The 12,617-nt window shown below is 36.7% G+C and overlaps 1 protein-coding gene across 1 annotated transcript in view; it reads right to left on the bottom strand.

Annotated features, from left to right (window-relative positions):
* LOC140169260 (uncharacterized) overlaps positions 1-12,617 on the bottom strand; it is a 196,695-nt gene that overhangs the window by 41,163 nt on the left and 142,915 nt on the right. Inside the window, exons 4-6 of the mRNA XM_072192517.1 lie at positions 5,791-5,978; positions 5,379-5,469; positions 3,881-4,028 (exon numbers count right to left, since the gene is read on the bottom strand). Of these exons, the coding sequence (XP_072048618.1) occupies positions 3,881-4,028; positions 5,379-5,469; positions 5,791-5,978 (427 nt within the window). The remainder of the gene's footprint in view (positions 1-3,880; positions 4,029-5,378; positions 5,470-5,790; positions 5,979-12,617) is intronic.

Here is a 12,617-nt window from a genome sequence, read left to right as displayed (position 1 = left end):
TTCTTATGTGGGTCAGAGATGTTGTGATCTCTTGATGGCTAGTGCATGTGTCACTTGTCTGTATTCATTAGAGGCACATGATATGGTCTGGTTTTGGACATGAACTTTTTTGTGATGATATCTTGATGGCGATATGGGGGGGTGAAGGGGTGAGGCTATTTCAAGTGACATGACTTTCTTCATAATGTGGGTCAGAGATGTTGTGAACTCCTGATGACTAGCGCATGTGTTACTTGTCTGTAGTCATTAGAGGTACATGGTATGGTCTGGTCTTGGACATGAACTTTTTTGTGATGATATCTTGATGGTGATATGGGGGGGTGAAGGGTGAGGCTACTTCAAGTGACATGACTATCTTCATATATGTGACTCCTCGTCACAACTGAGCCCGGATATCGCCAATCATCATTTTTGAGATATTCAACCAAAATATTCTGCTTGAAATTAGCTTTAAAATGATGTATATCATGTCTATAGTACTTGACATTTAAGTAGTGAAAAATCAATAAAACAGTCAATAAATCCTTTCTTTCCTATTGTTTATTGTTAAGTTCGATGGAGCATATCTCAATAGTGGCACTGGCGACATCCGGGCTCAGTTGTGGCGAGGAGTCACATATGTGGGTCAGAGATGTTGGGAACTCCTGATGGCTAGCACATGTGTCACTTGTCTGTATTCATTAGAGGTACATGATATGGTCTGGTCTTGGACATGAACTCTTTATGATGATATTTTGACAGTGATATGGGGGAGCAGTGTTTACTCAGAGGCCGTATGTCTCAATTTTGGCCCAGTGAAAATAATTTTTGTCTCACAAAAATTTGTAATGCTGTATTACAATTAGTGAATTTGGGGAATTACTGGGCCAAAATTGGGCCAATTTGGGAAGAAAATGTTTCACTTGGCGCACCCAATTTCCCGAGAGAGTAAACACTGTGGGGGAGTGATGGGGTGAAACTACTTCTTCATATATGTGGGTCAGAGATGTCTACTCTGATACTTGTCTGTATTGATTAGAGGAACATGATGTGGTCTTGGACATGAACTTTGCTTTGATGATGGTATGGGGGGTTAAGGGTTCAAAATGATGATGATATGGAACATGAAACCGCACACAATAAAAGATAATTACCACCTGGATAAACTCAATTCACTTCAACTTAAATCAATTCAATTCAATTTAACTGATAACTCAACTTGATTCAATTCTATTCAATATAGTACAAGTTGATTCCATTCCATTCCATCCAATTACAGCCCTCTGTAGATACGTCATCCTCAGATTTGAAAATCCTAAAAATTGAAGATCTGATAATCTCTGAAGTTGAGTAATGTATGTCCAAACTTTATAATGTCATATTCCAAATTTGAATGGGTGTCAAATTCCACGCCTTTTCACATTAGAAATAAATAAGCACAAAAAGTCAAAAAGACTTGCGTCAAATATGCCTAATACACTTTGAAGTATGCTATGAGGCAGGCAAGTATTGTGTTGTTGCATTATTTGAATTTGTCAGTCCTTTAGCATGATGTAAACCTACCAACTGGTACATCTCTCAAATCCCACAACTCATCAACAAGGACTGCACAAATGATTCACTGTAGCTGACATGTGTGCAACAGCTAGATAGATATCTACTGATGACCATAATGACATTACAAGATTTACAACTATATCTAGGCCTATCTTAACCTATTATTATCTCCACTTGCTTGGTATTACAGGAATATTAATGTAAGCAACGAACCAGATCTACTCAAGAAATTGAAAAAAGCACACATATAGCCTAGTACAGCCAGGGGGCAATAGGAAAGGAATGATATTAGAGCCAGATCTACTCAAGAAATTCATAAGGCTGAATTCTTCTTTGTCCATTCATTAGATTGAAGCAGTAGAAGTAAAAAACACCAGTCATCATGTCTTCTTGGGATAAGTTTTAGTAAGCTTTAATTTCAATTTCTTTTACATTATGTTATCTGCAAGTATGTGCAAATATGGTAGCAGAGAGCTTGCGATTTCAAAACATATGTATCAAACGCTCATGCATCTATTCAAATATCGTCACATAAGAGTGATTTGGATAAATGCATGGGTGTTTGATATCTGCGTTTCAAATCGCCTAATATAAAAGTTCACTCCTTTTATACACTATGAATAATTCTTCTCAATTTATAATTCACAAGATGGTTCTCATGCAACACGGTTCCCAGTGTCAGACTATGCTATGCTTTACCCCCTTCATGATAGGGTCATTATCCCCTAGTGCTGACAGCAATGTCTCAATCTGCAACAACGTCTCTTGTTGATACACTGTGCACTTTTCCCCTGCTATGGTATGATGACGATAACTATAAGCAAAATGTAGGGAATACATGTATATGATGGTGTTTAGCCTGTGTGGGAACCATGTACTTATAGCTAGTTTTCTTATTTAGACTCCTAAGGCATAGAAAATATTTTCTCAAATATGTCTAGTGATGATGATGATGGTTATGTCTTTATTAAAGCCATTATAGGCTGGAGGGTGTGACGAGTTCAAGATGGAGCAGGTTTAGATGCTTTCATGGGACTCGAATATTGTATGGATCTATTCAGTTTTACTGCACCTCATCCGGGGTTGGTACTTTAGGTCTAAAATGGTAATGGTCCAAGACATTATCATCTACGCAAAAATGAAATGCTTAAGGGCTATTGTATCAACACAGCCAAACATAAAAACATTGAAGACGATACGTCCCCATGGGAGGGAGAATGCTAGACAGGTCAGGACCACTTGCTGATTACCTGTGAACATCTTCATCTTACCGGGATAATTTGTTATCTCTGTGTGCAATAGAGATGTACAACAGAGGGTAGATGCTCATTGAAGGAGGGAGGGAGGATGCTAGACAGGTCAGGACCACTTGCTGATTACCTGTGAACATCTTCATCTTACCGGGATAATTCGTTATGTCTGTGTGTGATAGAGATGTATAACAGATAGGTGCTCATTGAAGGAGGGAGGGAGGGAGAATGCTAGACAGGTCAGGACCACTTGCTGATTACCTGGGAACATCTTCATCTTACCGGGATAATTTGTTATCTCTGTGTGATAGAGATGTACAACAGAGGGTAGATGCTCATTGAAGGAGGGAGGGAGGATGATAGACAGGTCAGGACCACTTGCTGATTACCTGGGAACATCTTCATCTTACCGGGATAATTTGTTATCTCTGTGTGCGATAGAGATGTACAACAGACATTAGGTGCTCATCGGAATATTTTTGTAAACAGAAGCTGACATTATACTTCGGACAAATTGCCTCAAACTAAGATATAATGCCTTCCACGTTGTAATAACACAAGTACAAGTTGTGAAGGTTTTTATTGTTTTGGTGATCGGCTCTTTAGGGAGAGAGGCCCAGTAATTGTGGAATGTGACTGTGTGTGGGGGTATGACCTTCAAATGAGATAATTGGATCTTTTTTAAAACTTTGTTAAGTTGTGTATCCGGTTAAGTTGAACGTTTCGGTCAGTTGCTTAAGTGCATTTTTGGTTGAATACAATGTTTCATGTTGTATCTTGTTCTCTTGATGTGGCAGTGGATATAAAGTGGATTTTGATGTTCTTGGGAAAATGGTCAACCTAACAGAATAAAAACTGTGATGAGTCTCCATCCAACTTGAAGTATGATATAATTCTTACGCATCAAGGCAATTTAGAAGCATCAGTTTGCAGTGAGGTCATAGTGTTATTGTCTTTCTGCAACTGACACAGTGAAGTCATACACATAGTAGCGCTTTCTGCAATAATTATTGACAAAGTAACTTCATTTTCAAATTGGATGGTGATTGTCATTTTCATGGAGCAAACTCATACACAGAGCCACAGTTCCTTACCTGCCATCCGGTATTGTAAGATCTGGTAAGTCATCCCTGCTCCATGTAATCTTAGGTGTCGGGTCCCCTTCCACTATACACCTCAGGGTGGCAGTCTCTCCCGGTGCAACAGTGGCGTCCTCTAAAGCCGACATGAATGTTGGTTTAGCTAGAAAAAAAGAACGACAAAAGATGATATGAAAAATAACATTTCTGTTTAATAATCTGTGAGCTTTTGATCCAACTGGTAGTTGGTAGAATTTTAACTTTTTAATACATTTGTGATCAATTTGTTCTCTTATTTAAAGATGTCCACAAAACATAATATTACCCAATTTAACTTTTTTAAAGATTTTCAAAAATAAAGTTAAAAGTTCAGTCATAAATTTATCAGAGGTGTAGCATATGGATTGCCTACTGTTTAAGTGAACATATTGAAATTCCTGAAATGGACAGTGCTCAAAACTTATTTATTTATTCTCTATGAAAGGGTGTGATTCACAACCACAATATGACAAACTTTGAAAGTTGACGAAAATGATCCTCCCCAGATAATTGATATGTCATTATCAGTCACATAAGCTATTAATATATAGATAGATATATAGATATCATTATCAGTCACATCAGCCATCCACAATTATATGTTATACACTGATTTCTATCAATTGACATTCCATCACTCTTATATATAGATAGATATATAGACATCATTATCAGTCACATCAGCTATATGTTACACACTGATTTCTATCAATTGACATTCCATCACTCTCATAACTCTATTACATCTGTCTCATAAACACATCCATAGATGAAATATAGCATCAACTGTTCTCTACTTGTGTTTCATTGTGTAATCATAAATCTATTGAATCTCATTGGCAAATACTTGGCAAACAGGCTGTCCATACTTGGCATACAGACTGTCCATACAATGTTTCAGATCCCTATTGATGTTGAATCTAACTTTTCCAAAAGGAGATGTGGTTCTCTGGAGTTATATATATATATATATATATATAGATGAATACCATTGAGGACTGAGCGGAAAATTTAATCACGCTGGAATTTCTGGAATATTATCAACATTTCCCATTTTAGGCCTATGGCCAAAATCACTCATATCACTTTAAGCACACCCTGTATTATACCATGCACGTCACAAAGAACAGATATGTCACACGTAATATACATTTGATCTGGATTCATCACCTGATAAATCTGAACTGAAGTGATTCAAAATTGCAGTTGCTGAACACTGAACTTAGCTGACTTCAGCTAAATGGAGGAGGATATGAAATATTTCCTTTCCCAAATTGGCATTGTATTTGCCACCCTAATTCTAAACTGAATAGGTGAAATCAATTAAAATCTCGCAGGTATAAAATCAAAATATGTGATTAATGTTTTAGAACTTCACAGTATTTATGACAGGCAATGTACCGAGTATGGTCCTATCAGTATTCAAGCTTGTTTCAGCAAGAAACAGTCAGTTTATAATAAGCAACATACATACCTCTGACAGTAAGTTCTGCCGTTCTGCTGACCTTTGACCCTATCATATTTGAGGCTGTACATGTGTAGAATCCTGCATCTTCACTACGCACCTGTCAAAAGATAATGTTACGTCGAAATTGGTTACAAATAAACATATATAATTCCATTGTAAAATGAGAGGTAAGGTAACAGTGCAAAATTATCTGAATAATAAAATATTTTAGTTGGGTGCAAGATACTTGTATTTGGTTAAGTTATGTAGTTGTGTTGGCATTTGCAAGAAAGACCTATAGGTCTATCATGAATGCTGTATGCTGTCATCTCGCCCTTACCTCTAGCTCTCCCCACCCCAGAAAGACCCATTTATCATGAGGTTCCCATCAAGCATGAGATGATCTGTCCCTCCCCCTCCCCAGATAGATAATACTTACCCCATCTATCATGAGGTTCCCATCAGGTATAAGCTGTATACGGTCATCTGGCGATATCATCATTTCATCCTTCATCCATTTGACCGTTGGAGGAGGGTGTCCCCTCGGAGGTTCACATTCTAGTATTGCCACCTCTCCTGTCACTGCAACAGAATTAATGGGTTCGGTACGAAAATCATCTCGTAAAACTGAAAAGACAAACAATACAAAGATGAGGGTTAGTGATGTCAATTGTTTTTTTGTTTTCCACAGCTGCACATACAAGAGCACCAATGGTGCTGTAGCTCATTTGTTATGGGTTATGGTCAGGAATGCCATGCAAACGATAGCTATGTATAGCCATGCATAGCTATGTATAGCCATGCATAGTTATATAGAGCTATGCATAGCTATGTATAGCCATGCATAGCTATGTATAGCCATGTATAGCTATATATAGCCATGGATAGCTATGTATAGCCATGGATAGCGATGGATAGCTATGTATGGCCATGTATAGCCATGTATAGCTATGTATAGCCATATGTAACCATGTCATAGCCATGTATAGCTATGTATAGCCATGTATAGCTATGCATAGCCATGTATAGCTATGTATACAGGGCTGCCAACTTTGAAAAACACATTTCAGTATCCTCAAACCTCAAAATCAGTATTTTCCATACAAAATCAGCATTTTGAAAATATACTTACGGTTCTCAAGATATAGGCATTTTAGGGTTGCTCAAAACAATAAAATACAAAGAAAGTTGAAAGCGATTACAGGCTACCCTTACGAAAATGTAATCATAAAAACAAGCTCGAATAAGCTTGTTTCGAGCTCGAGTGAGCTTATTTTGAGCTCAGATGTGATTGATTTTGCTTGTGTAAGCAACATTGAGCTCCTTCAAGCTCGTGGAGGTCGAAAGGTCGAGCTCATATTTACTGAACACGAGCTCACAATACAAACAAATTACGAGCACAAGTAGTCAATTGCGATCTTGCCCACACAAACCTTACGAGCTCAAAATGCTCGTTTCTTATATGTGAGCTTGCACGAGCACACATGAGCTCATAAACTTTACATGTGAGCTCACACAAGCTTGTACATTTTTTAAGTAAAAATTTCTATTAAATTTGTAAGCTCAAAAATTTGGCGCTTGAGCTCATCATGAGCACATACAAGCTCATTAATTTTGTACTTCATATTTCTAAAACATGTTGTGAGCTTGCAAATTTGATGTGAGCTCGCATGACCGCATACAAGCTCGTAAATTTTGTACTTTTGTAAAATTTCTACTATGATAATTTGTGAGCTTGTAAAAGTGTAAGCTCATAAATGTTGTACTCTTCATATGTCGCCATTTGGAGGATCTCGAATTCGGCACTGGCATCGCGATGTCGTCAACTGATCCAGAACCATCATCATCATGATCATGATGACAATCCATATTTTATCATCCAACAATCCCGTCACAGAATTAAACCAACGCTAGTTTATTGGAACACGAGATTTCGCAAGCTGATCAGAAGTTAACAGTGAATCTAAAATATAGATTCATACGAGAATTCAGCTTACTTCGATTTTTAAAAAATCATGAAATGATGCCCAAAATCGTGTTGATCAACACGTTTCGTAGCATGCAGCTTGTGTTGCTGTATCGGTTTTATTCACTGACCTCTATACAGAGGTCAGTGGTTTTATTATCCAACCGTACCACTCGAGAACTGAATATTAATTAAGCTTACGTCATCGAAACGGATCTGGAAGCCAGTGACAGCTTGAAATTATTCTCAGTTTTTATGAGTTATGACATCTTTAACGAAGCGGAGCAGCGAAATCTATTAATGCATTTTATCTGCTATTAGTATAATTGATGAATTTAATTGCTTTTGTTACTTGAATGTGAACAATCTAACGAGTCACCATAAATGAATATTCAGTAGGCAATTCAACAATGCATTATATTGCCCGGTGGTGTACCACGTTCGCAATTATTATTTTCATAAAATTGTCTTCTAAATTATATTCCATTAATTTTGCCCTTATAAATATCAAAAATTTTTTTTGTAATTTCTGTATATTTTTTTTGTTTGTATTTGCTATAGTATTCAAATAATTGGCCATAATCTCTTCAACTTTGGAACAAATATACGCATACGAGGCCGAGGTCATGTATTTGCCGCGTAGTCGTAACCTCAGTCAGTATAATGCTATGTGAGTTTGATACAACTTCATACGACTTGGTAAAGACTAATCATAAAAGGTCATGATTCAACCGGAAGTGCGGCGATTTGAGAATTAAAAAGTTTTGAGTTGGGAGTTTCCGCTAGGGTGCTGGAAAAAAGTACCGAATTTCCATTTAGTAAGAGAATATCTTCGATCGTATAGTTGCCTGAAATAATCATCATGGCCGAAGAACCCGTGACTGGTCGCATGGGAAGGACAACAATGGTGAGCATTCAAGCTTTCAGTATAATTTCTTCTAGTCTTTTCGAATTTGAAGTTCACACGGTGAGACACATTTCAATAACTGGAAATGTACATCAGTCATGTAGGTGATGCACTGAAAGGTTGCATATTGCACCTACTCTTTTTTGTATTTCGATGTACCTTTTAAATGTTCTTTAAATTAAATGTTCTTTAACTTTATACAGATGTTTGTTTACCTTGTTATTGTTGCAACTACAATAGTCAATCACAATTTTTTTTAAACATCATAATATACCTACAGGTGTAGGACCACATGAAGCCCTTTGACCTGACAACAGGATGCCCATCAGCTGACCTGCATATTAGCCAGAATGTGCTTTTTGGAAAAGACAATTACAATCGAGAAATTACGAATATTGGCTTGTGATATGGAGCTCAATTGAGCTTGAAACAAGCTTGCATTTTTGTTACAAGCTCGTTAACAAGTTAGCTTGTGAGCTTACATTTATAAGCTTGTGTAAGCTCGATAGAAATTGCTGTTGCGAGCTTGTTTCCAGCTCACAAATGTTGCAAGCTCGATATGTTTCAAAAATAAGCTCGTTTTGTTTCAAAATTGAGCTTGTAATTTACAAGCTCGTATTTGTGAGCATATATTAGCTCGTAATGAAACTGCGAGCTTGTTTCAGCTCGCTTGGGGTGCAAGCTCGTTTTGTTCCAAAATAAGCTCATCAGTTCCAATATCGAGCTTGTAATTTGCAAGCTCATCAAAATGCAAGCTCGTAATGTTTCAAAAATAAGCTCGTTCTGTTTCAAATACGAGCTTTTTCTTGATCATTACGAGCTTTTTCTTGATCGTAACAAGCTCTGAACGAGCATATATAACAAGCTCATAACAAGCTCGTATACAAGCTCAAAATGTGCTCGGCATTTTCATAAGGGTACCGTACATCTCAAAATCAATATTCCTGATCACCTGACAAATCATCTCACTCTTTTAAAACTTTTATTGATATATTTACAAACCAAAATGATCCTCTTTAAAGCAGGTCTAAGTTCAATTTTGGTTCCACCACTTTATAAATGTTTTCACATTGGAGAACCTCTCTGGGCAATTCCAATGCATGGCATATAGGCAGTATTTGATTAAAATCAAGTTTGATGTTTACATATTGACAACTTAATTTAAAAACACTCTTCATTTCTATGCTATTGTGTTTATTATTGGTGTTTTTCACTCTTAACGAGGCAATATAACACACTTTGATGGACCTAAATGGGTCACGCTTGTCACATCTCAACTATATTCCTTGCCCCATTTAAGGTAGACTGCATTGATTGTGTTTTTGTGCTCCAATTTTAGAATTTCTAATGATATCTTTTATTGGATAGTGAAACAGGGAGTAAAATATGGTGAGTTATGTAAATAAAGAGTTACAGTGTATCATGGCTGTGATAATTGAAATGGAGAAATGGGAAAAGAGATATGGAGTTTTGAAATTCATAAGTGGCAGCCATGTAAATTTCAGACTTAGCAACCAAAATAGCTGCATAAATAGACAACTACTAAATAGCTGCTGTGTTAATAGACAACTACAGGCACAAGCTGCAGTCTCAAACTACAGAAATCTCATTGCAAGTGTGAATTTAAGACAGACCACATGACATATCTATCTGCTATATTTGATTATCACCTACAACATTATACAAGATGATTAAAACCTTCAAATATTTAGACAACAACAAACTCCTACAGTGCCTCAAGAACACAGAATGGTGAGAAATCATACCGTATACCTCATGGTGTAAATCTTATTTTGTCTTGCTCTGAGCTATTTGAAATCATACCATATACCTCATGGTGTAAATCTTATTTTGTCTTGCTCTGAGCTATTTGAACGTATACCTCATGGTGTAAATCTTATTTTGTCTCGCTCCCAGCTATTTGAAATAAGTTGAGGTGCCAAATTGAGGCAAACCAAAGCTGACACGTCCAACGCCGCACGCACGCCACCTAGGTGTGTTTACCTACTCGTCGCTACCGTCTTGTCAGAAAATGACCGTGGTTATGGGTTTGTATAACTACATCAGCAATTAGCCTCTTAAGTGTATAGCATGTGTGTGTGTAGAGACATTATTAAAATAGCTCTGAGAGCTCTTCGCTTGGTAATTGAATCAAGGTAGATTTTGGAGGTGAATTAAAATGGAGCTGAAATTTACTTCCGAGTAGGGCTTATGTTTTTGTTTGAACAAGCTGCTATACAGTGCCAGGTCAGCATGCCATTAAACCTATGGTCTTTTGTATGCTTATATGAGTGTCTAAATTAACTGCTGCATCTTATACATATGTTTCAGTTTGTTGAACCAGTCAGTCCGGGCAGACACACGCCTGGGTCCTGATGGGACCAGGCTCAAGCAAATTGCTTTTCCCTACATATTTCTACAATAAAACTTATATTAAATGTTGTGAATTAAAAGGGATTGCTGGAATCAAAATTGATACTACGCATTACTTCTCTACACAAGTTTTTCCGGCATGAACAAACATTTTGGTTGATCCTATTCATCAATATTCATAAGCCAACCAAACTTCATTTAAATCATTACCACTCTTTGATTGTGTCAAATTAAATACGCCGCTCATGACAATTCTTTTAAATTATATAGTTTTTACATAATACCTAAAACTTAATTCACTTCAAGGATTATTTAGTCTAATCTCAGAATCGTTTAATTAATTATTTATAAAACCTAATCTGTGTTTCTGATCTGGAGTAATCTTGACGCTTGAGGTAGTAATTACCAAATCAGCTTATAAAGGCATTTAGAAAAGAAATCAACTTTCCTTCTTACAACAATATAATAGCTGAATACTAGTGTAGCCAACAGGGTATATGACTATGTGTGAATGTGTGAAACTATGAGGCCCTAAACTTTCCGAAGAATAATGAATTGACACAATAAAAATGTGTTTTCCTCCTTCAAAGGCTGAGTTCACATAGGAGTATACATATACAGTATACTCCTATGTGAACTCAGCCTTAAAGTGGAAGCCCCACTTTTGGTTCAAGTTCCTTAGGGAATAAGTCAAGGTTGAAATTTATCCTTGTAAAATCTGTTCTGTCTGTCATCAAAGTAACAGGTGTTAGTCAGTTCTTCTGTGGAGAACTGGCCAAGCGGGGCTTCCTGTTTAAGAAGAACTTTGTAATTGACCCCATGGATTTTGAAAATAGTAAGGAACTTATTGAGAATGTTTAGGGTTAGACTTGTTAGGGGTACAAGTTGGATGTCATTTCAATATTATTTTGAATGACTTTGATCCCCAGGGTCCAAGAACATCCAAGGAAAATCTCCAAATCTGTATAAAATAGGATTCTAAATAAAAGAGAGCGCATAGCGCTGCAGCCTTGATGATGGAATAGGCCTATAATACCTCACTATGGACCACAATGGCCTCATCCCAATGGCATAGTCCAATAACCTCAATTAAACAATCATAGAGCAAAATTTGACCTCAAGTTGCGGAGTATGAGTTTTTGTACCCAAAGTTTCAAAGGTCATTCAATGAATGTACAAATGTATTGGGGTTAAAGAACTGTGCCCTGATAGATGAACATGTTGTGGATCCTAGTGCCTGTTACCATTTATCCACACTCAAAGGTTTATATTTTTCATAACTCAAGGATGAAAATATCATTTTGCTTGAGATTATTGTCAATCTTTCTCTAATGAAACATATTTCCAGTGATGAATGATGGCAACCTTTCATATCATTTTCCAACATTTATTTGTTTGACAAAATTGTTTTTGGTAGTAGTGGTTGTGACAAAGATGATGGATATCAACTTTTCTTTCTTGCCTTTTTCCACCTGTCTGTCCTTGCAACATATAGCCAACCTTTTTCATTTATAGATGTGATTATGACCAAATGTATTACAAATACACCTATTATATTAGGAATACACCCAACTGTATAAGGAATACACCCAACTGTATAAGGAATACACCCAAATGTATAAGGAATACACCCAAATGTATAAGGAATACACCCACATGTATAAGGAATACACCCAAATGTATAAGGAATACACTCAAATGTATTAGGAACACTCAAATGAATTAGGAATACACCCAAATGTATTAGGAATACACCCAAATGTATTAGGAATACACCCAAATGTAGTAGGAATACACCCAAATGTAGTAGGAATACACCCAGATGTATTAGGAATACACCCAAATGTATAAGGAATACACCCAAATGTATAAGGAATATGCCAAAATGCATTAAGAATACATCCAAATGTAATAAGGAATACACCTGAATGTATTAGGAATACACCCACATGTATTAGGAATATACCCAAATTTATTAGAAATACACCCACAAATATGTGTCAGGAATACCCCCAAATGT

The sequence above is a fragment of the Amphiura filiformis genome, chromosome 14 (assembly GCF_039555335.1).
Source record: "Amphiura filiformis chromosome 14, Afil_fr2py, whole genome shotgun sequence".
Classification (NCBI taxonomy): Eukaryota; Metazoa; Echinodermata; class Ophiuroidea; order Amphilepidida; family Amphiuridae; genus Amphiura; species Amphiura filiformis.
This window is presented reverse-complemented; position numbering and strand designations above follow the sequence as displayed.